General features: G+C 54.8%; 2 protein-coding genes across 2 annotated transcripts in view; both read right to left on the bottom strand.

Annotated features, from left to right (window-relative positions):
- The window catches only part of LOC131917663 (rho GTPase-activating protein 23), a 61,418-nt gene extending 44,741 nt beyond the window's left edge, over positions 1-16,677 (bottom strand). The window contains exons 1-8 of the mRNA XM_059271649.1: positions 16,329-16,677; positions 16,067-16,145; positions 15,884-15,938; positions 11,968-13,126; positions 10,448-10,603; positions 10,170-10,281; positions 9,991-10,048; positions 7,905-8,048 (exon numbers count right to left, since the gene is read on the bottom strand). Coding sequence (XP_059127632.1) covers positions 7,905-8,048; positions 9,991-10,048; positions 10,170-10,281; positions 10,448-10,603; positions 11,968-13,126; positions 15,884-15,938; positions 16,067-16,145; positions 16,329-16,395 — 1,830 coding nt within the window. The 5' untranslated portion in view covers positions 16,396-16,677. The remainder of the gene's footprint in view (positions 1-7,904; positions 8,049-9,990; positions 10,049-10,169; positions 10,282-10,447; positions 10,604-11,967; positions 13,127-15,883; positions 15,939-16,066; positions 16,146-16,328) is intronic.
- Positions 16,678-18,229: 1,552 nt separating this feature from the next.
- LOC131917080 (rho GTPase-activating protein 23-like) overlaps positions 18,230-27,304 on the bottom strand; it is a 33,383-nt gene continuing 24,308 nt past the window's right edge. The window contains exons 2-4 of the mRNA XM_059270718.1: positions 20,843-21,004; positions 18,339-18,390; positions 18,230-18,255 (exon numbers count right to left, since the gene is read on the bottom strand). Coding sequence (XP_059126701.1) covers positions 18,230-18,255; positions 18,339-18,390; positions 20,843-21,004 — 240 coding nt within the window. The remainder of the gene's footprint in view (positions 18,256-18,338; positions 18,391-20,842; positions 21,005-27,304) is intronic.

Here is a 27,304-nt window from a genome sequence, read left to right as displayed (position 1 = left end):
AGTCCTTACATCCCGTGTATACCCCGAGTCCTTACATCCCCTGTGTATACCCCGAGTCCTTACATCCCCTGTGTATACCCCGAGTCCTTACATCCCCTGTGTATACCCCGAGTCCTTACATCCCCTGTGTATACCCCGAGTCCTTACATCCCCTGTGTATACCCCGAGTCCTTACATCCCCTGTGTATACCCCGAGCCCTTACATCCCGTGTATACCCCGAGTCCTTACATCCCCTGTGTATACCCCGAGTCCTTACATCCCCTGTGTATACCCCGAGTCCTTACATCCCCTGTGTATACCCCGAGTCCTTACATCCCCTGTGTATACCCCGAGTCCTTACATCCCCTGTGTATACCCCGAGCCCTTACATCCCCTGTGTATACCCCGAGTCCTTACATCCCCTGTGTATACCCCGAGTCCTTACATCCCCTGTGTATACCCCGAGTCCTTACATCTCCTGTGTATACCCCGAGTCCTTACATCCCCTGTGTATACCCCGAGTCCTTACATCCCCTGTGTATACCCCGAGTCCTTACATCCCCTGTGTATACCCCGAGTCCAGCCATCCCCTGTGTATACCCCGAGTCCTTACATCTCCTGTGTATACCCCGAGTCCTTACATCCCCTGTGTATACCCCGAGTCCTTACATCCCCTGTGTATACCCCGAGTCCTTACATCCCCTGTGTATACCCCGAGTCCTTACATCCCCTGTGTATACCCCGAGTCCTTACATCCCCTGTGTATACCCCGAGTCCAGCCATCCCCTGTGTATACCCCGAGTCCTTACATCCCCTGTGTATACCCCGAGCCCTTACATCCCCTGTGTATACCCCGAGTCCTTACATCCCCTGTGTATACCCCGAGTCCTTACATCCCCTGTGTATACCCCGAGTCCTTACATCCCCTGTGTATACCCCGAGTCCTTACATCCCCTGTGTATACCCCGAGCCCTTACATCCCCTGTGTATACCCTGAGCCCTTACATCCCCTGTGTATACCCTGCCTCACATGTCACCCCTCAATAAAAATGTGATGGTCAGGAGGCTGCCCTCCCTCAGTGTCTTGACTCTTCCTCAAGACTCCACAGAGGGTGTCCTGCCTGGAAGCCATTCTCAGGATCACCTGGGATCATAATGTCCCCAAAGTCAGTGGCTGTTTCTGATCCTTGCCTCACTATTCCATGGCAGCATTTGACTCAGGCAGCCTCCTCTTCCTCCTCCTCCTCTTCCTCTTCCTCCTCCTCTTCCTCCTGTTCTTCTTTTTCTTACTTTCTTTTTTTTTTTTTTTTTTTTTTTTTGAGACAGAGTTTCTCTGTGTAGCCCTAGCTATCACAGACCTCACTATGTAGCCCAGGCTGGCCTCAAACTCACAGAGATCCACCTGCCTCTGCCTCCCCGGTGCTGGGATTAAAAGCGTGTTCCATCATGCCTAACCTCTCTTTCCTTTCAATGCCTCTTTGACATATGAGGTCCATGTTCTGGCCTTTTCCTCAATTTCTCTCTCTCTCTCTCTCTCTCTCTCTCTCTCTCTCTCTCTCTCTCTCTCTCTCTCGGGCTCCTTCATAGTTTTTTGTCCATGCTCTATACCTGTAGTTCATTTTATTTTACCCCATTTTTATTTTATGTGTACGAGTGTTTTGTCTACATGTATGTGCACCATATATGCATTTGGAGCCTGCTGAAGTCAGCTCCCCTGGACCTGGAGTTACAGATGGTTGTGAGCTGTCATGTGGGTTCTGGGAAGTGAGCCTGGATCCTCTGCAAGAAGAACATGTGCTCTTAACCACTGAGCCACGTCCCCAGCCCCAGCCTGCAGTTCTTTCTTACCCAGGAAGAACTGCCACTTGGAGACATTTGTCTGGAGACATGGTGGAAAGGAGATATGCTTAGCAGGGAGTAGCCAAGGATGGCACTAACCATCCACCTATCCAAACAGCACCCCACAGGACAGCACTGACCATCCACCTATCCAGACAGCACCCCACAGGACGGCACTGACCATCCACCTATCCAGACAGCACCCCACAAAATAGCACTAACCATCACCTATCCAGACAGCACCCCACAGGACGGCACTAACCATCACCTATCCAGACAGCACCCCACAGGACGGCACTAACCATCACCTATCCAGACAGCACCCCACAGGACGGCACTGACCATCCACCTATCCAGACAGCACCCCACAGCAAATCATCAGTCCTGACTCAACAGGCAACAGAGAACAAGAAGGAGACCTGCCTGGCACAACAGGGCCTCAGGGCTTTGTCCTGAGCCCCCCTCACCCTGCACAGCTCCTGCAGGGACACCATGCACACCCGTGACCTTAAACAGTTGATTGCTCACGGCAACTCCCAACCGTACAGTGCCTGCCTGCAGTAGGCACCAGCCCAGTCTTGAACGGCTCATAGCCTGCTCAGCAACACCCCCCTCCCCACTTTGCATGTCACATGGGTAGGCCCCATGCTCCTTGCTCACTGTAGCGCATGAGTCTCTGCCCTGAAACCTGTTCTCCACCCTCATGTCACCTTCCCAGCTCAGTCAATCCACCCAGTTGCCCGGAACCAGGGAGTTGCCCTTGACACCCAGCTTATCAGAAATCAAGGCTCCTGCTTTCAGAGTAGCATCTGTGCCCATCCAGTACCACATGTTCCCACCTGGAATGCTGCCATCCCGCCCGCCTCATTGACTCCTCATCTGGACAACAGTATCAACCTTCCCAGGCCCCCAGGCCTTGGTCCTCCAGGAGGCAGCCCCACCATAATTTCTACAGTGAAAGAGCTTGCCTCTCCTTTGAACATCCCCTTGAACCAAACAGAAGGTCCTGAGGTCCCATGGTGACCCTCTCCAAACTTATCTCCCTGCTTCCTTGGTCTGTCAAGCCACTGGGCCTTTGCCTACCAGTGACTGGCCATAGCCTTCCGTTCTCAGGGCCTGTGCACCAGCTGCTCTTCTCCTGTGGCCTGTCCCCTCTCTCTCTCTCTCTCTCTCTCTCTCTCTCTCTCTCTCTCATATATATATATATATATATATATATATATATATATATATATATATATTTCATATGGGTGGGGAAATGTGGGTGTGTTGTAGCATGCTAGCGAAAGTCAAAGGCCAGCCTGCAGGAATGAGTTTCCTACCTCCACCAGGTAGGTCCCAGGGATCAAGCACAGACTTGGCAGGAGGCAACCTCACTGCTGAGACAAATAGTTATCCCTCTTCCCTTTCTGTCTCTTCTGTTGTGTTAGAGATTGAACCCAGGACTTGTACGTGCACATCAGGTAAGCCTTCTCCACTGAGTTGGATTCCCCAGCCCTTAGCCCTGGCTGTCCTGGAACTCTGTGTAGCCCTGGCTATCCTAGAATTCTGTTTAGCCCTGGTTGTCCTGGAACTTGCTCTGTAGACCAGGCTAACCTCAAACTCAGAGACCAGCCTGCCTCTGCTCCCCAAGTACTGGGACTAAAGGTGTGAGCCACCACGCCCAGGTGTACTTGAATCCCTAATCTTCGTGCCTCAGACTCCCAAGTGTTCAGCTTTTCTCACTTCTTCATGTGGCTTCCTCCTTCACCTCCACATCACCAGCATCAGCTGCTTGATAAAACACCTCTGACTACTGTAATGCCCTGCAGATAGCCCCATAATCTCAGGTTCTGGCCGTGAGTTTCCTGGGTACGTGGCAAGCTGCTGGGACAAATGCTTCAAGCCCAGGGCTGGGTGCAAGCCAAGTGTTCACTGTCCTGATGGTGGGGGCTCCAGGGCCCTCCAGAGAGCAGGGCTGAAGCAGCCATGCCCAGCTTCCCTTAGGGTAGATCCCAATGTATGAGCCCAGGGCTGCTGGAGCAACTGGAGCAGCCCTAACACTAATGTAATAAAGGAGACTCCCGTTCCAAGAGAATGACCGTGTTAGCAGGAGGTGGTCCCAAGGGCCCCTTTGAGACTAAACCAGCTGGAGATCCCTGAATAAGTCAAGTCTCTCCCTGGCATCAATGTCACTGCTAACAAATACTGAGAGCTAAGTGGCGAGTGTCCATGGTCATGTCCCTCAAATTGGACCCTGGCCTAAGGAGTACCACATGCATGTGCCCATCCTCTGCCTGGCCACTGATCTCTAAAGCAGGCAGAGGGTGGGAGAGAGAGGCTGAGACTACTAGTGTGGATGACAGGAGGTGACAAAATGGGACCCCAGACAGACCCAGGGTCTGCAGCTGACTCCAGGATCCTTTTCTAGTTCCTAGGCACGGCACCAGGTAAACAAGTGACACTGGGTTTTGGCCAGCAAGAGAGGGGAAGGAAGCCCCTCTACTTCAGGACTGGTCAGTGAGCCAAAGAGCCAGTGCCTTTCCCTACCCAGAAAACACTGCAGCTGGGCTGCCAGGGTCACCCAAGGCAGGGGCCAGGCTCTTCTCTACCATGGTCTTAAAGGATGTTTCCACACTGGGCTCCGCCTGCACAATTCACACAGACACCTGCCTCTCCTAGTCTACCTCTTCTTGGAGTGACTGCCATTTTCCTGAGTCTTTTAGGTTTCCTGGCTAGCATTACCTCCCCAGCTCCCATTTCCTGTCAAGACTCTGTTGTGGGCTGCTGTGGGATGTCTTTCTGTACATTGTGAATATGGGTCACTCTGATTGGTTGATAAGTAAAGCTGTTTGGCCAATGGCGAGGCAGAATAAGGTTAGGCAGGACATTCAAACTGAAGAGATGGGAGAAGAAAGGAGAGACGCTAGCCCACCCCCAAGAAGCAACAAGATGCCAGCAGACCGTTAATGTCATGCCCATGTGGCAACATATAGATTAATAGAAATGAGTTGAGTTAAGGTACAAGAACTAGCTAGCAAGAAGCCTGACCATAGGCCATACATTTTGTAAATAATATAAGCCTCTGTGTGTTTACTTGGGACCAATGGCTGCGGCACACAGGTGGGAGAGATTCGTCCCAACTGTGGGTCTGGGCAGGACGGGAGAAACTTATGGTTACATGGGGCTGGTCTTTAATCCCAGCAATGGAAGGCAGAGGCAGTGGGATCTGAGTTCGCAGCCAGCCTGGTCTACAGAGTGAGTTCCAGGACAGCCAGGGCTACACAGAGAAACCCTGTCTCAAAACAAAACAAAAGACTCCCTGGTCCTTGTCCCCTTCTCCCTGTACCTGAGGCCACAGGTACTGGTGCACAGCTGGTGGACTAAGGTGACCTTCAGTTGGGCCTCTCTGTATGCCACATCCACATGTTCCCATTCACAGGACCTCAGCCAGAGTGTGTGGAGGGTCACAGAACTCCAACAGAGCTTCCTCTTCCTAAGTCTGCTCCTCAGCCAGAAACTCAAGGAGGAGTCCCTCCTGCCAGCCATGCAGGAAGCCAGGAAGCTCAGCCTGTCCTCTGCCTCCCTCAGTCACACACACCCCGCCCAGGCCATCAGCCAACCTTTCCCTAGAATCTCTTACAGACAGACCCTGGTCCCATCCCAGGGCCTGGTTCACATAAGCAACAGCAATGATACCAACTCCTCCCAGCACAGACACACCAGTCTCCTGTGTCACACATCTCCCCACGCCACCCCATATTTCAGGACATTAAAGTTCCCTGGGTACCACCCCCACTTCACCTTCTTCCACCTTCTCTGGGTTCTCTAGGTGACCTGGCTCTTGGCACACTCCTCTGAGCCTCCCTCCAGCCCTTAGTGAGGGGGTCTCCCCCAGGATACTCCCTCCCACCCAGTCTCTCTCTACTCCAGACTCCCACACACTTCCTGTCTCAGCCCCCTAGACATGCTAAACCCCACCCTGCTAAGCCTCTAAACTCCCTGTGCTGACAGTGAGTGCACCTGTCATTGAGGAGCAATTAGCACTTTCTCTGTGGTCATCAACCCCAAGAGGACAGGACCAGGCGAGCTGGCTCCCTCACTTAAGTCCTCAGAAGCTCGACAGACCCTCAGGAGCCAGAGGCTTTGTGTCTGTAAACTCCAGGGCTCTCTGGCCTACGCTTCTCCCCTCCTGACTCATCTTACAGCTCGGGGAAGTTAAGGTGGCTCTCCTGAAGCCATATGCATGCAACAGTGTGTAGGAATCCAGCTGTGTGGGAATTCAGAGTCTGACTATTTCAAAGTTTATTCTTTCCAGGTACCACCCCTAGAGGCATCCCTTCTACAGGTTCCATAACCATGGATTGAACCAACCATGGATCAGAAAATGCAGAAAACAAACCCTGCATCTGTACTGAGGGGTGTAGACTTTTTTCCTCGGCATTCCATAAACAACTCACTGTAACAACTATTTACATGGCATTACATAGTATGAGGCAGCACATGCCATCCAGAGATGACTTACAGAGCATGGGAGGATTACAACAGCTGCATGCAGATACTAATTTGCTTTATAAAAGGGACTTGAGTGTCCATGGATGTCTAGTACCCATGGGGGCTTCTGGAGCCATCCCCCTCTAGATATTGAGGGATGTCTGTAATGGCAATAAGGCAATAAAACATCAGCCCCCAAGTGCCAAGTTATGACAACCCCAGCCCCACTTTCCCCCCACTCTTTCTGCAATGACAGGAATGGAGCCTAGGCCCTTCCATAGGTCAGGCAAGAGTTTCATCAGCACAGCTCATAAGAAGTGTGTGTGTGTATGTGTGTGCGTGTGTAGTGTGACTAAGGCTTAAAACCAGGTCCTCATGCCTATTAGGCAAATATTCTACCAATAATCTACATTCCCAGCCCTTGGCCCACATTTTATTTATTTGTTTATTTATTTATTGGTTTTTGTTTTGTTTTTGTTTTTGTTTTTGTTTTTGAGACAGGGTTTCTCTGTGTAGCCCTGGCTGTCCTGGAACTCTCTCTGTAGACCAGGCTGGCCTTGAACTCAGACAGAGATCTGCCTTCTTCTGCCTCCTGAGTGCTGGAATTAAAGGCGTGCACCACCACCACATGGTCACATTTTATTTTGAGAAAGAATTTTGTAAGTTGTCCAGCTGTCATTGAACTCACTCTGTAGCCTAGACAAGTCATGAACCCTCCATCCTCCTGTCTCAGCTTCCCAAATAGCTTGGACTACAGACCAGTCTCACCACACCTAGTATAGTACACTCTTTGTTCAGACCATGTCTTTAATCGCCTAGCAGGAGGTTAGGAAAAGTGTTAGTCAGCACCCTTAGAGACACTGAGTCACAAACACGAGGGACCGAGCCCTTCAGCAGCAAGCCCTACCACCAAGAATCAAGGCCAGGGTTGTCTGAACCACACCGGCCTCCTTTTTCTCCCCTCTTCCCAGCCCAGGGTCTCCAGCCTGGGACTCAAGTTCAGGCCTGGGAGATCAGAGCCCCACCTTCTCTTCTGAATCCCGCCTGTCCCCTCCTGCCCACCTCCTCACCCACTCCCGCAGGCCCATGTCTCTCACCTGGATCTTGTGGTGACTTCTAAATGGTCTTCTTACTCCAAGGCATCCCTCACTAACTCATCATCCCAGGAAGCCACATGAGTGTTTGAACTCTCTAAGTCTCCCAAGGGTTTCAGTTGCCCTTAAGCTAAGCCTGCACCCCAGGACCTCCCAGGGCCCTGAGAAAACTGGCTTCTGCTTTCTTCTTGGGCCTCAGCAACCCCCTGGCCTTGCTCCTTTACCATAAGCCCCGTGGCCATTCAGGGTCACTGAAGAATGTTTGGTCAGGATTCCAAACACAGCCGGCTGTGTATTCCACAGCAGGGAGTGCCTGTCTGTCACTCTCCTTTTTAGAGGTTTAGTAATCCCCCCTCTCCCAGAAGCTCTTCCTGCCATCTAACCTTGAGTGTCAGGCTAGAGCCTAAGGCAGTTTTTTTTCTGGCTCCAGAGCTTCAGGACAGGTATAAGAGGACCTGGAAAGTTCTGTCAGAGCCAGCTTCCATCCAGCCTGGACCTCCCTCCTCAGACCACCTTACCTTCCCCTTCCTGGTGAGGATCTGCTTATAACACAACCAGCCTTCTCGCCTGATGTCACTGAAGGTTGCATCGGAGAGGTCAGAGGTGGAGTGTCGCTTAGAGGGGGCCTCAGCATCTTCAGAGGTGCCCCAGCTATCTAGAGACTGCAGGGAGAAAACAGAGGGCAACTTAGGGTGGCTCCCACAGTACCGGCATCTCAGGAAGCCCATGGACCACTGGCAGCCACACAGGCCTGGCGTGTGTCTGTGCTGATGTGCTGGGTGACCTCATGGGCCTTGCTTGTCCTCACTGGACCGTTTGTGTTGAGGTCATGAGACCTCATGAAGAAGCCAGGAAGAGGAAAGGCTCCGATCTGCCAGCATGCCTCCCCACGCTGGAAAAGACAACCTGGGCCTTCCCTCAGCTTTATAGCCTTGAAGGAATTGAGGAAACAGGGGAAGCGATTGTGGCAATAAGGAGGTGAGTAAACAGGGGAAGTGGGAACATCAACAAAGACTGAGTAGTGATAGGCAGTCAGCCCCACCAGGAGTCGATCAGGAAGTGGTGGTGGCAACAGGAATCCAGCCTCAGAGCTGGCACATCCAGGGAGAGGTCAGCGAGCTGAGGAAGTGATGAGGGGCAGCCGGGTGGCCATGTCTGTAAGGTGCTAAGCCAACAAGAGACATGTGCGTGCGAGGAAAGTGCACAAGTACCGAAGAGCGGCAGGAAGCAGCAGGCGCGAGGCTGTGGCTTCAAAGCAAGCCTCAGAGCGTCCGCAAAAGCACAGCAGCGGGACAGTGCTCCTAGAACTCAGGAGGCTGAGGCAGGAAGGTCACGAGGCCAGCCTGGACTCAAACCCTGTCTTCATGGTCTATCAAGACCCTGTCCTAAGAAAACTGAGGGCTGGAAGGACAGCTCAGTGGTTAAGAGCACTGGCTCCGCAGGGCGGTGGTGGCGCACGCCTTTAATCCCGGCACTGGGAGGCAGAGGCAGGCGGATCTCTGTGAGTTCGAGGCCAGCCTGGTCTACAAAGTGAGTTCCAGGACAGGCGCAAAGCTCACAGAGAAACCCTGTCTCGAAAAACCAAAAAAAAAAAAGCACTGGCTCCTCTTGCAGAGGATCCGGGTTCGGTTCCCACCCACATGGCAGCTCACAACCATCTGTGACACCAGATCCTGGGGAACAATGCCCTTCCTCTGACCTCCACAGCAATAGTCATGAGCACGGTGCACAGACACACACAGGCAAAACACGCAGACACATGAAACAAAATCAACAAATCTAAAAGAAAATTAAGAAAAAGAATCTGGAAAGACCCATATTGTAGGGCTAACGAACATCTACAGGTCCAGCTCCAGGAGGCTCCCATGCCTCTGGTCTCCTCAGGCACCTGTGCTCAGCTGCACACACGCACACACACACACACACACACACACACACACACACACACACACAATAAATAAATAAATAAATAAATAAATAAATTAATTAATTAATTAATTAATTGATTGATTTGGAGGTGGGAGGGATTAAGAGTTGGAAGCTGGTCATGATGGCATGTGCCTTTAATTCCAGCACTGGAGAGACAGAGGCTGGTGGATCTCTGAGTTCAAAGCCAGCCTGGGCTACAGAGCGAGGCCAGCAACAGCTATAAAAGTTAAGACCCTGACTCAAAACAAATAATCAACAAAGAATAGGAGACACTGCTCAGCCAGAGCTCTCGCCTGCCGTGCTGGACCCTCAGTTCCATTCCCAGCACTGAAGAGTGGGGGGGGCGGGGGGGGGGGACGACAGAGAGAGAGAGAGAGACAGAGACAGAGAGAGAGAGAGAGAGAGAGAGAGAGATTGGCAGTTTTGTGGTTTGAGACTTTCCAGATTCAAGGACAAATGCAAAGTCCTCAGGTGGGAGGCAGGTCATGTGAGTGGCATGAAGATGAGGTACAGGGAAGGGGCCAGGAGCCAGAGTACTTCCTTTAGGGGGTCACAGGAATCACAGATGTGGAACCAAGGACATATAGAGCTATCACCCTTCTACACACACATACACACACACACACACACACACACACACACACACAAATGCACACATGTGCTTTGCTGGCTTACCCCATCAGTGAAAAAGCTCCGTAGCATCCGTAGGCTGGGTACCCGGTTGGGAAGGCGCCTGGGGAGCAAGGACCCAAGGTGAGGGCTGTGGACGGTCCTCATTCTCATCACCCACCCAAACCCACGGCCCAAACCTAGACGAGCAGAAGCCACCCCACCCCAGACAGACAGGGCCTCACCGGAACACTCGGCCCTCATCACGGAAGGTGTTGAGTCCGTCGTCACAGGACTTGGAGCGCTCTGTGGTGATGGCCAGTAGGTAGGAAGAGCGACGGCCTGCCTTAATGCTGCCTGAAAAGGTGCCACACGAGGCCTCAGCATTAGCGAGCAGATTGGGAGCGACCCTAGGAGCCCTCCCTTCCGGTCAGGGTCAGGAGTGGGCTCTCCCATGGGGCCCTAGAAGACCCACAGGGACCAGGCAGCAGAGGAGGGGGTGACACAGGATGGAGATACTCACTGCAGTCCTGGGAGTAATGGCGGCTGAGGGCAAAGGTGAAGGTTGGTGAAGATGGGCTTGTGCCCAGGACAGGGGCTGAGTTCATGGCACTGGAGACCACCGCAGAGGCAGGGACATGCTTGGCTTGGAGGTCAATGCTGGGGCTGGTGGGCTCATCTGCCAGCAGAGGACGGAAGGTGTGAAGGACACAAGCTGCCTGAATACCCCAGTCATATCAGGCTTTGGGCACACACAAGCTGCAAACCCCTCAACTCTCCCTCACGAGGGCATTTCTGGCCACATGCCCACTGCCCAGGGTGCCTCGCCCACCAGACTGTGGCCAGGGAGTATATCCTCTTAGCAGGGGCTGAGCCTCCCATTGCATCAAGGGCACCAAGGAGTGTGACCGAGCCACCCCACTTGGAGCGAGCTCCTAAAACACAGACAGTAGTCCATCAGATTGGTGGCTTCTGAGGACAAGCACTATGTCTCCCCACTAGACCGTTGGATGGGGGCACCTGACAGAGGCCCAGCTGGATCCCCACTGCAGGCTGCTGATGGCATCACATCACCCTATTTAAACTTCCTCTTCAGTTCCCAGGCTGCTCAGCTCCAAACCCAGTCCCAGGTCTTAGGCCTAACATCATCATCTTGCATTCCAGGCTTTCTCCAAAGCCCCTAGCCCAGCCCAGCCCAGCCTCCATCCTCACAGCCCTAACCCTTTTCATGTTCTTTCGGCACTCCTACCCCCAATGTAGAGATAAGGCGCCACCCTCCAGGCAAGCCAGAGAGCTGGGGATCACCCCTGCCTCTCTGCCTTCTTGCTTCCCCCACTCTATAGCCATCACAGCCTCCTCGGTTCTTAGGGTGAAATCCAAGCTTGGCCTTGGGCCAGGGAGGACCACATGGCCTGGAAGAGCATCCTGCCTCTCCCACTGCAAGCGCTACACAGTCCCATCTTCCTCTTTGAACACTCTTCCTCAGTCTACCTTGAATCCTTCTTAACCAAGTGTTTTTCCAATATTTTCCCAGTGCCGACCACACCCGTTTAGGCCACAGAGCCCTTCCCCATCCCCAGAGTCTGTCCCATTTCTTTCTGTCTGACCTCCATCCCCCAGGGAAGCAGAAGCCTAGCACAGTGCCTGACGTAAATGTTTGTGGGAGGAATGTAGGACAGGCGGGAAAAAAAACAAAGACTGAAAGACACAAAGGGTGAAAGGAAGAACAGAGGAAGGAAGGAAGGATGAAAGTTAAGGATGATGAATGAGTAGATGGAAGGAATGAAGGAATAAAGGAAGGCAAAAAGAAGAGGAGAAGGATGAAGGAAGGAAGGCAGAAGGCAGGCAGGAAAAACTGGCTGGAAAGATGGCTGGAAGAATGGATAAGTGGGAGACAGGATGGAAGAAAGGATGACTGAAGGATGGGCAAACCCAGAGGAGCCTATCAGTACACAGCCAGAGTCATGGCACAGTAGACAGGTAGTGGGGACACAAAAGGACAGAGTTTAGGATCCTTAGCCAGCTGCTTGTAACACCACTCACCAATGAAGGGAATGGAAGCCAAGGAGTCTTCTGTAGTGGCCAAAGGGGCCACCTTCCGGCCTGGGCGTTCCCCTCTGGTCTCTGGCTCTGGGGACTCATCACCAAATCCAAGGTTCATCTGCCTTGCAGGGGTCAGCTGGACCTTGCGACCTGTTGGAGGCTTCTGCCTCAGGACCACCTCATCACGGTGATCCTCTGTGGGAGGCTCCAGGGTTCGAGTACTAGGTTCCGGTCGGGCGACTCTAGGTGGTTCAGAGGCCTCTGGTGGGAATGGTGCAGGAGATTGGGCCAAGTTGAAGGTGGGGAGTCCCCCAAAAGGTGAGTCCCGGAAGGAGAGAGCATGCAGGAGACCAGTCCGGCGCTGGAATGATGGGCTATAGCTCCGATATCCGATGTACCCAATGTCATCCAGACCCTGCAGGCCAGACGGGGGAGGGGCCTGGGACCCTGGAAGGTCCCGAGAAGGGCAAGCAGAGGTTCGGGCAGACGGACGCTGGGGAGCCCAACCACAGCGTTCAAGGCGAGGTGACACCAGCGCTCCGGGCCCCAGTGCTTCAGCAGAGCGGGTAGCCCGGCTCAGGTAATCGTCTGAGCGAGCTCGGTGCCAACCCTCCTGGCCCAGCTGGCTCAAGGCATCCTGGGAGGTGGAGCAGGGCCATGGGTGGTGGGCAGTCACATCCTCCAACCGGTCCTGGGAGGCACTGCGGGCCCGGGGTGGCATGGCTGGGCACCGTCTCTCCCCCGCCCTGCGGGGTATCTGATTTGACAGCCAGTGTGACAGGGCCTGCTGGCACTCCAGTCTGCTGGGGAGCACCCGGCTACCGGGCTCTGGGAAGGCACGCGGCGTCCGGGACTCTGAAGGGTGGTGGGCAAAGGCACCAGGGCTTGGGCGGGGCTGGCTCATCCCCAATAAAGAGTTGTCCAGTTGGGCACGGGTGGCAGATGGGACACGGGACCCTGGGTCACTCCAGGCAGCAGGACTCCGGGGATCCGTGGGCAGTGCTGACATGGGCTCAGGCACCACAGTGGCCCAGGCAGAGGCCCGGGTTGGCGGGGCATAGGACTTCCGTGGGTAGCAGAGTGGAGGTGGTTCTGGGATGCTGCGGGCCTCTCCAGAATACGGCTCGTTGCCCTTCAGGTAGGCATCCTGGGAGTAGGCCTGACCGGAAACAGAGGCATAGAACCATGACCAGACTGGACTCAGGACAGAAATGAGACAACCCTAGGATGCCAAAGTCCTCAGAAGGGAATGGAAGGGAGATATCCCTAAGTAGGGGCATCCTGAGTGGATGAGTATATGCTCCAAGGAGAGTCCTGAGGGAGGACAAAGAAATAAGACTCTGACTCTCTCTCTCTCTCTCTCTCTCTCTCTCTCTCTCTCTCTCTCTCTCTCTCTCTCTCTCTCTCCCTTCTCTCAAGAAATAGCCAGATTTCTCTAAGATTTATAACAAGGACAGCCTTTAGCCACAAACATTCCAACATCTGTTTGCTAGGGGCCTCCCCCATCCTGTCCTCTGCCGCCTACTGTTCCTTTATGTCCAGCGATGCCCACAGCCCCTGGAGTACACTGGGAAATGGGCAGAAATCTGTCAAAGTGGAAGAAGACAGTAGAAAGCTGGCTAAGGGGTGTGTTCAAGGAGGGGTGGTCTGAGGGTGGGCAGAGGCTGGAAGAGCCCACTGCCCCTTTAATACAGGGTGGTATTATCAAGCCCTTTAATACAAGGGCTTGAGCCTTGGGATGAACATGACCACTTCTTGCTCCCCAGTAGCCAGCTTAGAGAGGGGCTGGACTGGCTAAGGGGCCTTGGGCCACCTCCGGCCACCCCTAGGCCTGGAATTTGGCACGGGCTGCTAAAGCTGACGCTGCATTGCTGAAGAGGGACAGGGCTGGCGCCCAGACTCAGCCTAAAAAGGAGGCAGCCCCCCAGGGACAGCAGTCTTGTGTCCCTGGCCCAGCCCAGCGCTAGTTGAGCTGAGGGGGACTGTCTCAGGATGAAGAAGCAAAGGGTGGTGGGAGGGTGAGCCCAGACACACACATACTACACCGCATCACAGAGATGGCAAAATACACACCCTGACACACACATACAGCACACACAATGAAATACACAAACAACTACCCCTCCAGTCCCAAACACAAACATCATGTGACAAGGACCAGCTAACCACACCCCCGCACACTCGGCCCCTCCAGCCTGGCATACTGGGCCAGCAACACATACCTCTCCCTCCTGCCATCCTGCCGGCTCCCGGGGCTCCCAGCATCACGGTGGTGGAGGCAGCATCCCGCCAACCCGCGCCTGCTACCCTGCTGCCTCTCACCACAGCCCCTGCCCTGCTGATTTGGGTCCCTCAGTCCCCTCAGTCAGCCCTCCCTGAAGCTCCCCCTCTTCCCCACCCGGCTCTCTTTCGGCTGCCTGGCGGTAGGAGGAGGGAGGATGGGTGTGGAGGGGACTTGCCGCGTCGGTGGTGGCGTCAGCAGCTGCCGCCGCCCGATTGGCCTCCAGCCTTAGCTCCCAACCACAGGAATGCCTGGGCCCCACCCTCAGGCTGGCTGGAGATGGCGGGGTAGTGGAAGCTCCCAGATGTTGACATCTGGGGCTGGCAGCCCACTTGGGTCTAAGTCTGGCAGAGTTCAAGGCTGCTGCCCCCTTGGATCTGAAAGCTGGACTGAGCCCGAGTACCCCAGGGTCATGTCCTGCTACTCTCTCATAAGTGGCCTCGCCTCAAGTCTGGCATACAGGCAAGCGCTTTAAGCCATCCACATCTCTGAGCCTCCATTCTCTCCTCTTCATCCCCACGAAGAGCAAGGGGACATCTGAGGTCAGGAATGGAGGTTCCCAGGGAGGCATCATGCCAAGTGTGGCCCTGTCATTATAGTGACAGAGCCACAGCCAGAGCCAGCACAGCAGCGCCGAGCCTCTGGGGCTTGGCCCTGAGCCATCCTCGGAGGGGCAGCGACCTAAGGAACAAGCAAGCTGGCATCTGGATAGGATTCAGGAGACCGAGACCAGGGCACTCGGCAACAGGGAGTGTTCCAGGCTCCAGGCACGGGTCTTTGGCTTTACTTTACACAACACATGTGGGACGTGCCTTTTGGGTGGCACCCTCCCTATCATGTTCTGAGTGTGATGAAGCACTGGGGCGATGGATTCGGAATTTATATCCCCATGTGTCTGAATCTGGGGTCCGGTGAGATCACTAAGCATGGCGCCTGAGAGGGGCTGCAGCATGCTGTGACGGTTCCGGGCTGCATTGCGATAGCACGCTAGTGTGTGTTTGTGTCACAGCAGCAGCGAATCCAGATGTGTGCAGCATTTGTGTTACAAGACCGAGGTGTGAGTGAGGCTGCTGTGAGATCTTGCTGTGTGCTCCACAGGTGTTGTGGTACACTGGCCTGGAGAGTGAACCATGGTGACACAGAAACAGAGAGGATCTGTCAGCCTGGGCCTGCAATGCTGTGTGTCTTCTATGGAGCTGAGTCATACAGTGCTATGCAAGGGTGAGTGTCCTGATCTATACTAAGTGGTATCTGTGACTGTGGGATGTGTTGAAAGGTAGTGTTGGGTGTGTGCATGTATGGACACATCTATAGAGCCATGTTCCCTCAGGCCAAGTGGGTAGGGGGTGCAGGGTGCAGGCATCTCTCACAGGAGCAGACAAGAACATGCCAGGCTGGCAGGGCCCGCTGGGCCACCCTTTCAGATACCCTGGCAGGAATCCTGCCTACCAAGGCCAGCACCTCCTGCCTCCCTAGCACAGAGCAGCCTAGAGTGAGGCAAGAAGCAGCCCCAGCCCAGGGATGGGCCTGGAAGCCCCAGTTGAGCAACCAAAGGCAATTTCCTCCTCTTTTCTCCCACAGGGGCCCAGAAGACTGTGCTGGGCCCAGGCCCTCCATGCAGACTGAGGGACTCACCAGCTGGAGGATGTCCTCATCCTTGGGCATGATAGAGAGCTCCAGGGTGTCATCACTGCAGAGACAGGGAGAGAGTCAAGCCAGAGGCGACAGAGTCTGGGGGAGAGGGATCCAGTTGCAGGGCCCAGGCTGGGGGAGGGGAGTCTGCATGCTACCCTGGAAGGAAGAAGGTCAAGTGCTCACCTGTTCTGGATCAGACCTATGACCTGGGAGTATGTCTTCCCAATGACGCTCTCCCCATTCACCTTCACCAGCCGGTCTCCTAGGGACAAGGAGTGGGACCACATGTGAGAGTCCAAAGCAGAGGGTGGACGGTACCCCTGTACCAAGCATGAACGACAGTGAGAGAAGAGGAACTTCCTCAGTGTCTGCGTTCAACAACCCCAACCCAGTTAGAAGGAAAGGGAGCCACAGAGGAGTGTGTTAAACCGCTGGGAAGGCTTACCTGTGCGAAGCCCTGCCCTGTGGGCGGGGCCACCATCCTTCACATTCTTCACAAAGATGGTGTCCATGGGCTCCAGGCGGTGCCGAGGGGAGGGTCCTGGTGGGCATCAGCCAGGTTAGCTGGGGGTGGCTGCTGAAGGCCACACCCATGCACAGCTACACACACAGGGGACACACACTCAGAGGATGATCACATACAGACACAAGCATGCAATGACCCGCATTTCCACAGGACCTATGCCCACAGCCACACAAGGTCCCACAACAGAAGGACACCACCAAAGACACATAAAGAGCTGCCCACAGCCATGAGCTGAGTCCCTATCCTGTGCTAGAAGCCAGGCTACACAGGATGTGTACACACAGCCTTGCCCTTCCAGAGTTCACCGTCAAGCAGACGTCACATACAATGAACAAGACAAGGGAAGGGTGCCATATGGGAGGCCCCTACGGGGCCCACAAGACAGTTCAGTAGGGAAGACGTTTGCATGGTCTGAATTCAATCCCTGAAACCCACATAAAGGTGGAAGGACAAGCTGGGCGGTGGCGGCGCACGCCTTTAATCCCAGCACTCAGGAGGCAAAGGCAGGCGGATCTCTGTGAGTTCGAGGCCAGCCTAGTCTACAGCAAGTTCCAGGACAGACACCAAAACTACACAGAGAAACCCTGTCTCGGAAAAAAATAAATAAATAAATAAATAAATAAATAAATAAATAAAATTTTAAAAATTTTTAAAAAAAAATAAAACAAAAGGTGGAAGGAGAGAGCGAACTCCACCAAGTCGTCCTCTGATCTCTGAACACTCGGCATGGTACACTCTGGCATTAACCGAGCACACACACTGATAATGTTCAGCCCTTATCGGGGCTGGAGAGGTTAAGAGTACTGGCTGCTCTTGCACAGGGCCTGGGTTTGGTTCCCAGCACCCACGTGGCAGCTCACAACTGCCTGTAACTCTAGTTCCAGGGGATCTGATGACCTCTTCTAACATACTCAGGCTCCTGAACACACATGGTGCAGAAACATACATATACCCAGGCACACACAAACGTAAAATTTTTTTTTTTTAAATGCACCTATCAAGTCTTGAAGATGCAAGCTGTGGGAGACCTCACATGTATGAGAGATGAGGTAACACAGGACCAGAGAGATACCCAATATGTCTCCCGCCCTTCTTCCTTCTCCAGGGTCAGGGGCTCCAGGCAGAAGCCTGAGAGTCCTAGGATGGGCACAGGATGATACTAACTCCATCACTTGCCAACAGGACTCCCCCATTGGAGCCTGTGCTGGGACAGTGGCACGAGAACCCAGGAGAATCATGTCCCCATGGCTGCCCACAGACAGAGGCAGGAAAGCTGCCTATTTGGGGAGTTCAACTTTAAATACTTGGGGAGCTTGAGAGCCAGCAAAGGACCCTTAAGATAGCCAAGGTAGGCCGGGCTGTGGTGGCACACCCTTTTAATCCCAACAATCGGGAACTCTCTGGGTTGAGGCCAGCCTGGTCTACAGGGTGAGATCCAGGACAGCCAAGGCTGCACAGAGAAACCCTGTCTCGAAAACAAACAAAGGACATCACAGGTGACAATAAGGTGAGTTAGGGTCACCTTTAAGACACACCTTAGGGCCCCACTGTCCCTTCCGGGACCTCACTGTCCACTGTCCATCCACAAGATGAACCCATGCTCAGGACGCCCCAACCCTGATCCACAGGCCCTGTTGCCTTAGCCTAGACTTTTTTCTGGGAGAAAGTAGTGGGAGGGGTGGACCAGATGGGGATCTGTCACCCAGAGTACTCAGCATCAGATGGCTGTGGGAGCGACAGGCCCATAGGAAGACACCCACCGTGAGAGGGAAAAAAACGGGGAGGGAGCACAGAATGAGGAGGAGACGCCTGGAGCCAGCTTAGCCAGGAACAGAGAGGAGAAAGACTAGACAGGGACAAGAAGAGGGTGGGGCCCACTGGGTGCCGGAGAGACTGAAGCCCGGCCCCACCCCAGCTCCACCCCCTTACCTCCTCCTCCTCCTCCTCCTCCTCCTCGGCCTCGGCCTCCATTCTCTTCCTCCTGCAGGGAACAGAGAGATGGGTGTGGCACCTGTGCAGCCCCGGCAGCATCAGCAGCATGCACCCGAGCAACCCTGCCGAGCCGTCCCCCCTCCAACCCTTGTCTCCTTCCAACGGGCCAACAGCAAGGAGATGGGAGAGTTGTCAGAGCAGTCCCAGGTCTGAACAAGTATCCCAGTAATACATTCACCCTCTTCTCAGACCTGTCAATCCCATCACACTAGCATCCCAGGCTTCCAAAAGCATCCATTCTACCAGGGATCCATGCCCTCTTCCCCTAGGGAGGCTGCAGCCCAGGGGAGGAGGTCCCCATCACACAGGCAGAGGAGCCAGGAGGACAAAGATAAGTAGCCTGAAAGTGTAAACAGGGCTATCTCGCTCAGAGACTGGGCTGGGAGGTCCGATTAGCAGGGGGAGGGGTGCACACTTGGGGCTGGATGTGCTGAGCCAACACCAGCAAGTAGCAGAAGTCAGACTACAGCATTCTGGTCTGCAAGGGAAGAAGAGGGGGCAGGAAAGGTTCTCTGATAAGCAGAAGTGGGTGTCAGGCAAGGAGCAGGATTCTTGCAGCTACCTACAGGGGTGAGGGAGAGCTGCTGGGAGGGCCGGGGTCCATCTTGGGGAAGGCATTGGCACTAGAGAAGAACCAGGAGAAGGACAGAGACAGGCCGAGTCAGCAACTATAACATCTCAGAGTTGACAGGACCTTAAGGGTCACACTGCTGTGTCCTCCCTCTCTCCACCCGCCCCCCGTTCAGCAGCAGGACCAGGACACAACCTCAGGACTCACTGGTGGCCCAGTCAGGTCAAGGTGGGCCAGGAAAGTTGCGGAGTGCTGTTGGAGCCCGGGCCTCTGCCCAGTTCCCCGTGGGAGGTGCATGCCCACTGATGTGAGCTGACAGCATAGGCAGCGGGTGGCAGAGGCAGACAGATGCATTTAGACAGCTAAGCTCACTGCAGGCTCCCAGGCAGAGCACTCTGGCCTCCTACTGCCTCAGGAGGAGAGCTTCTCTCAGGCCAGGGCAGGTTCTAGAAAGGGAGGGAGCGATCCTGACTTGTCTTGCCCCAGAGTTGGCCAGTGGCCCATGAGAAAGAGAGCCCACCAGGCTAGACCACAGTCTCTGTCACTGCCACTTCTCCACAGTGTCCTGAGAGAAGGTGGCAGGAGCTAGAAAGGAGGAAAGGAAGAAAGAGGGGTTCCAGGAGAGACGGGGCTGGTGCCCTTGGTCACCTGACGCTTAGGCATAGTCACAGCCAATGACAGTGATGGTCCTGGTGTCAAAGATTCATATACATGTGAAAGCCGTAAAGCATGTGACAGACATGTACGCACACCACAAACCTACACACACACACACACACACACACACACACACACACGATACACATAGGCATACACAGGTGCAGAGACATACAGAGAAACCTAATGCTTTGGTGTGTGGCAGGTGGGGTCAAGGTACCCAAGCGATAATCCCCCAACAGTTGTGCAGGCTGATCCAGCCTTGGGGGCAGGAGAGAGAGGGGTTCATAACTTTAATAGAAATCTCTCTCCTCTGCAGGAAGGGAGACTGGGAACCCCGTTCCTGCCTGGCTACCCGCCTGTCTTCCACACTCTTTGCTTTCAGGGACCCTCTCTCCAGCTGGTGGCCTTGTACTGGCCTGAGAAGTTCTGGATCTATGATTCAGAGAGCCTCAGGCATCTGAATTAGGGCTGGAAAGCTCTTAGGGATCAAGGCAATAGTAGCCCTCAGGAGAAACTCAGTCACAGAGGGGTGAGATGGCGCTAAATCCACAATGACCAAATCCACAACACAGCATTGAGTTAGGATTAGGAGCCGGGGGCCCTTGGACCCCTCCCCCAGGACTCCTTCCAGGAAATAAGTGGGGGGGTGTCCCTGACCCCTCGGCCAGGGGATGGAAAGAGCTGATCCAGGTCAAGATCCAGTGGACAAGCGAACAAGGAGCCCCTTACCCAAAATGATCATTCCCTTTCTAGAGACTGTGTGTGTGTGTGTGTGTGTGTGTGTGTGTGTGTGTGTATGTATGTCTGTATGTCTGTGTGTGTGTGTGTGTGTGTGTGTGTGTGTGTCTGTATGTCTATCTGTATGTCTGTCTGTATGTATGTATGTCTGTGTGTGTGTGTGTGTGTCTGTGTGTGTGTTGCACATGCGCATGCAGCTCTGCATGTACTGACTTCTCACCTCTGCATCCCCTTGACAAGACCCATTCCAGAAAAGTTAAGGAGTTTGTCCACAGTCACAGAGCAGGAGTCCTAGGCACAGTGGGCACTGCGTCCTTACAGCTCTCCTCTTACACAGTTCGGAAGGGAGCCAGGCTGGACCCCTGGAGGGACTCCTCTGGCAGGCAAGCTCCCCGCACACCCCCCCACACCACCACCACCCCCGTACCCTCCTTCCCCGCAGAGTGGCCAGGCACTGGCAAGCTGGACCTACCTTCAGGCTGCAGTGCACAGCTGACTCGGGCGGGTACACGATGAAGTGACGCAGGGTGAAGCCAAAGCCATCCTGGAGACTTTTGCGCAGCAGCAGTGTCCTCGGCCCCTGCCAGGGGAGGGGGCGCCGAGAAGAGCACCCATCTCGTGGGCCCAGGGGAAGCTGCAGGAGCACAGGGAGACAGATGGATGAACATCGAGTAGCCTATGCTCGTGGCTCCGCACCTGCCTCCAGCTGCCTAGGAGCCTAGGACCTGAAAGGGACCACCATCATCCACAGCCACAGCGTCCAGGTCCCTTCTGGGCCCTGACCCTTTCACCCTACCCTTCCTCTCTCACTCTTCGAAGCCTGACAGCTTCTTCCCTCTGAGTTTCTCCTTCAGTCTCCTCATGGTACCATGGCCTCCCTGGAAATCGAGCTAATACATACTTACTGTGTGCCAGACACTGCACACACAGCTTTTCTGCACAGAAGTTGTGCATAAAACTACTGCACATCCTCACACATACACTGACATGCATGAACACACTGAAACACACATACAACATATACAGACATACCACAAACAGGAACACAAACAAATGTGCACACATAAGCTGGACCGTGATGGTGCACGCCTTTAATCCCAACACTCAGAAGGCAGAGGCAGGCAGATCTCTGAGTTCAAGGCCAGCTTGGTCTACAGAGTGAGTTTCAGGACAGCCAAGGCTATATAGAGAAACTCTGTCCCAAAAAGCCAAAAATAAACAAATAAATAAATGATAAAATAAAAAATAATAATAAATGTGCATACAGGCAGACTCACAGAACCATATGTTTGTACCATGCAGGCACACTAGCATGGGCACAGGCACGCATAACCAGTCTTGCATACACACATTCACATAGCACAGAGCCACATGTCTGCACAGACTGGCACAAAAATGCACTCTCCAACAGCATGGGATCAAAAGCCCCAACTGGACACCAGGCCACCAAAGGGACTTGCTGAGGTTGCAGAGCTCAGCCCAAAGGCCAGGCTGGTTCACTGGAAAGGCAGATGGCAGATACTGCCCTCCGTCCATCCTGCCAGAATGCTTGGGATTCCCCTGGATGTCATGGCAGGTTATCCAAAGAAAAGAGTTGAGGGGGCCATGTAGGACCACATCTGGAGCAGGAGGCAAGAGATGACAGACAGAGAAGACTGTCTTGAGTGTCTTTGGACATGCAGATAAACAGCCAGTAACGAGTATGAGACAAATTGTATGCAGAGAGGCTGACAGAAGGGACTGGTACCGGGTAACAGGCTGAGAGAAAAGCAAGAAGCCTTCAGCAAAGCCTCACTCAGACCCCCACAGCCACTGGGCAGCCTGAGCTCGCATTTGCTTCTGATCCAAAGTCCTCAGGATGCCAAAAGCTTCCCCCCAGCTCCTTCAACAGGCCTCCACCCTTGCTCCTCCTTGGCCCTGGCAGGAACCTGAAGAGATGAAAGGCCCAGGTGGTATGGACCGTGGAAGTCCATCAGACCTGGTGTAAGGAGCTCCTTGGATTGGGAAGCTGCCCTTCAGCTAGCTGGAGAAAGCTCACAAACACCTGACCAAACAGGGATGCTAAGAGGCGCCGCTGAGAACCTGTCCACCCCTGCTCACCTGGTCAACATGTGAGAGCATGTGAGGGTGCTCAGCCAGGAGGCTTAGCTGCCATCCAGCAGGTTTAGGGGAGAGTGCAGATTCTCGAATCCCAAATAAATAAAAGAAAAACGAGATCGACACACTAGGTTTGCGGACTGTAGTCTCAGGGAACAGAACCAGGTGGAAGACAGAAAACAGCTGACCGAGGCTCCCGAAAAGGAGGCAATTCCACAGACTGAAAAACTATAAGGGGTTAGGTCATGAGCTCTCCGTTCCCAGAAGGGTCCAAGCAAGACCCAGACTACTCCTGGTCCCAGTCCTTACCAGGGACCCAATGATGTCCCCTCAGCTCCATCTACTTGTGGTTACACCCTGGCCTCTTCCACGAGCCCTACATTCATAGGGTTCAAGGAGCCTGGAGAACATTCACTGGAAATTCCTTGAGATTTGAACACACCCCTCCCTGATTTCCCTGATAGGAAAGATGATCTCATGGGTCCCCAGTGCTCTCCCACAGAACCCCTGTCCCCCTCTAGTGTGGGCTGCCCTCCTTCCCACTCCCACCCAGGCTCAGAGCTGAGGGTGTTTGCAGGGCCCATTGTTTTGCTGGTGCTCTGGATTAAGGTTTAAGCCACCAGCTGCCCCAGTGATGTGAAGCGGCTGGGACAGGTCCCCACATGTTCCCCTCCCCTCCCCTCCCCCTACACACACACACATCCTGCCTAGAGCTGCCAGCTGCCTGGGGGTGCCACTCCCTGAGGGGACCTGCTTGTAATCCAGGACAGTGGGTATGCCTTTCTCCCACTGGTCTCTCTTCACCCCAGCCCAACAGCCCCCCCCTTCTCACTTATCTAAGCCTCCCCACTTCCTCTGTCTTTCCTTCCAGGTCCAGTCTCCTACTCCTTCCAATTAGTCTCTTGAGAATGTCAGTCCCCCCCCCCCCCGACACACACACACACACACACACACACACACACACACACACACACACCCCTATCAGAAGAGGAGACTCCACAGACCCAGTCAGGGCTGGCTGCTCCCCTGTGGGAAGTTCTTTCAGACTTAGCCTCAATCCCTCATGTTACCTTATATGCAGGTTTCTCCCCTCTGACAACCCTGAGTCTAGCTTTCCTCTTGAGGGCGAGAGGTGCAAGATACAGAAGCAGACAGGGAGATCCAGTATTGAGAGCTAGGAGACGGAGAAGTACGGCTCAGCTCCCCTAACTCTGTCTTTCTGACACAGGCCCACAGCCAGGGGACAGAGAGGGGCCACAGGCATGGTGATTAAGCCCTCCTGGCTAGAATCTATTTACAATCACTCTTCACTCTCTTGTCTGAAAACAAAGAGACATCCAGAAACACCAACTGTTGTTTAAAAAAAAAAAAGGGCCAACAGCCCAGGGAACACATCAGGCAGACGTGGCCACTTGATGGACTGGTCACATCAGTATGATCCGCCCGCCCCCGCCTACCCCAGCATAAAGAGGTCATTGCAGAGAACACAGTATTGAGGTTGGGCATGGCGCCCACTGTGACTCACGCCCCAGCCCGGCAGATCCCGAACATCAGAAATACTGCCCCCAGCTCGGCCACTGCCCGCCCTGGAAATCACCCGCTGCCTGCTGGGGGCCATTCTGTCACCTCAGCTTCCTCTGGCCACTAAGAAACCCTTATGTGCCTCTGTGTCAGCGTCTCTGCTGGTAGGAAAGAAGACAGGAAAAGAGAGTGGCACCCACTGTTCGGGTTAGGGACCCTATGCCTAGCTCTTACTGGGTCTCTGCCAGCCTAGATTCCTAGATATGCCAGCGACTCCTCCAGTCATCAGCCCCCATTCCATCCTTCCACTACCTGTAAACCAGAAGTACTGAGTTCACAGGTGCCATTACCCACACTCCAGGTTCCATCCAGCGCCCTTGGGAAAGCTCCCACACAAACGCTGCCACCTCACCCCGACTCTCAGCCTTCTCACGCACACACTGCAAGGATGTCCGCCTGGGAATGCAGGACGCTCTGAGCTCGAGAGGGGGTCACCCGAGCGCTCACAGCCCCTGACATCCAGCTCCCGCCCGGCTCCAAAGCTGTTTGTTGCTCACCCTGGCCGGACGCAGCCCGGGTGCTCGGCCGTCGCTGTGGCTCAGACAGGGCAGCCAGAGGCAGCGCGGCTCCGGGGCGCTGCAGTCCACGCCGACGGCGCGCTCCCAGCGCCAGCCCCCGACGCCCGCCCGCTCCACGCGCCAAACGGCGCTGCCCACCAGCGCGGCCTGCGGGGACCCCCGAGCGCGGCCACCGTCGCGGCCCCGGCGCGCACCGGGCCTGGCTTCTGGAGGGGGACGCGCCGTGCGGGACTCGGCGGCTCGGCGCCCGGCGGGGGACGTCCTCGGACCCCCGCGCGGCAGGCGGAGCCCAGGGGTTCCAGTCCGCCCCCCAGAGCCGCGGGCTCGAGGCCCCGAGGCCCCGAGGGGGCGGCCGGCCCGCGCGGACGGTGGCAGGACGGCTGGAGCGGGGCCGCGCCTCCCGCGCCGCCCGGGTGAAGGCGCCCGCCAGAGCCGGGCAGGGACACGCCGGCAAGTCGTTGGGACAGACGCCTCCCCCTCCGGGGCGGCCCCGGCGCCGCGCCAGCTCACCCTCCGCCCCACGCCAGAGGCTTTGAGCGGTCCCTGCTCAGGCACAGCACACACCGACGACACCATGCAAACACAAGGATTCACACTGCCGGGCAATCACACTATGTGCCCACTGGCTTCATATTCCTGCAGAAACATGTTCTAGCTGTGTGCCTCACAGCATCCCGTCCACTTGTTCCCCGGGGACATGCTGTCCTCACAGACCTCAGTGTGGATATCACACCTTTGGACATCCTCCCATGCAAACATCCCTACCCCATGGGGAACACAAGCAAGCACAGCCTTTGAAGGTGTGCCAGACCCTTACAGCCCCCACAGAGATGCCCACTTAACCACATACAAGCAGACTGGTGACAAGCATGCACCGCTCAGCACTGCTTGCTTCAGGACACTGTGCTCTTCAAGCAGCCCGCACACCGCCAGCCCAGAATGAGATGTGACAGAGTGTAAGATGCACCCTAAGATACAGAGACCCCACTCCGGTCTCCCAAAGGAAACATGTTCATTCCTCTTCCCCAGGACCCTTGCCCATGAACTCTGGCGTCACCAAGCTAAGAGGAGGCTCCAAGCTTTTCACTCCCCCTCTGCCACCTCCAGAATGTGAGTGAGATGGGAAGCTGGCTCTCCAGGCCCCATCCTTTGCCCCAGCAGAGAGGCAGGGCAGGCAATGGCCCTGGCTGGTCTGTATTCTCCACTGTCATTCATACCCTGTTCATGAAGGCATTTGTCACTACCACCCCGCTATAGAACAGTTTATGCACAGAGAGGGAAATGCCCAGCAGAAGGGGACACAAGCCCAGAGCCCACCTAAGGGGGAGAGCCACAGGGCTGGCTGGCTTTCAAACACTCATCTGGCCAGCCACTGTCCTCACTTGCCAGGAGGGTGGCTCATGTGAGAGGTAGCTACAGAAAGGCATAGAAGAGGAGGAAGGGAGAGAGAGAGGGAGCGGGTGGGCAGGATGGCGGGAAGGAAGAACAGAGGAGGAAGGGTGAGGGTGAGGCCTGGGGGGGGGGGGGGCGAGTCAGCCAGGGAATGGTTTTGTTCTTCTGTTTCCTGTTTGCTGCTTGTGGGGCCCATGCAGGAGCTGGACCCCCACCTCCACCCTGCGGAAGCCCAACGGGAAGAGCAAGGCTGCCATGAGCTGAGTCAGGACTCAGGGAGAGCAGGAAAGGACCAGTCAGGGACGGCGGCAGGGCAGCCAGGGACAGTGAAACTTTCTGCATGTCTCCCAGTGGAGAACTCTGGATCTGACCATCCTGCTCTGCTCACCTTGTCACTTCCTCCCAAAAGCTGTACCTTCATAGACCAAGTGGCCATCTGCCAAGATGTCTTCAGCCATGTTGACTCTGGGGCCCAAAGTAGAGGGCAGACACAAAGATGTCCTTGACTCCATCAGGCCTCCTCACTAAGTCCTTCCAGGGACCTAACTGCCACCTTACATAGCCCTATCTGTCCTGGAACTTGAGACATAGACTAGGATAGCCTGATCCACCTGCCTCTGCTTCCGCCACCCTGTCAGGCTTTTTTTTTTTTTTTTTTTTTTTTTTTTGGTATTTATGTGTGTGTTCATGAAGGCACGCATGCCACTTCCCTAGGAGGTCAGAGGAAAATCTCCAGTGTAAGCCTTTGCATTCATTCCCCTTTGTGGCTTCTACATAGACTCCGAGGGTTGGAACCCAAATACCAGACTTGTGTGGCTAGCCTTTCCGTGCTAAGCCATCTCCCTAGTCCCCAACTGCCTTTTTAATCTTGCTGCAAGCCCAGGCCTTACATTTAAGCCGAGTTTCTTCATTCTTTTCACCCCATGGGCCTCTCATGGCTGACCAATGATGAGGGTCTCATTGAGACTTGGAGTGGTCTGGGTGCTTGCTACAGGGAGGGCAGAGGCATGTGACATTGTATCCAGGCCTACAGAGACCTTGAAAGAGACCAGAATCTCCGAGGTCCACTTTCTGTCTTTTAACTTGGCAGATGTGGAGAAGGCTGCCTCAGCAGACAGACTCGGAGAGAAGAGACAAGTGGGGAGGGAGGGTGGGTGGGTGTGGTGCACACAGTAGAGCCTCAAAGGTGGGCCACAGCTAGACATGATCTTCCAGGCCTGGGGAGCCAGCTCTCCTGTTTCCTCTGGGAAAGGAATGTGGGGTGGGCCCCAGAGCCCAAGGGGGAGGGGCAAGCCTGGGAAATACCAGGCGTTGCTGAGATTCTATTCCAAGCCTTCCTGCCCAGT

This window comes from Peromyscus eremicus, chromosome 8a (assembly GCF_949786415.1).
Source record: "Peromyscus eremicus chromosome 8a, PerEre_H2_v1, whole genome shotgun sequence".
NCBI lineage: Eukaryota > Metazoa > Chordata > Mammalia > Rodentia > Cricetidae > Peromyscus > Peromyscus eremicus.
The sequence above is the reverse complement of the archived record's forward strand: the minus strand, read 5'-3'. Positions and strand labels throughout refer to the sequence as shown.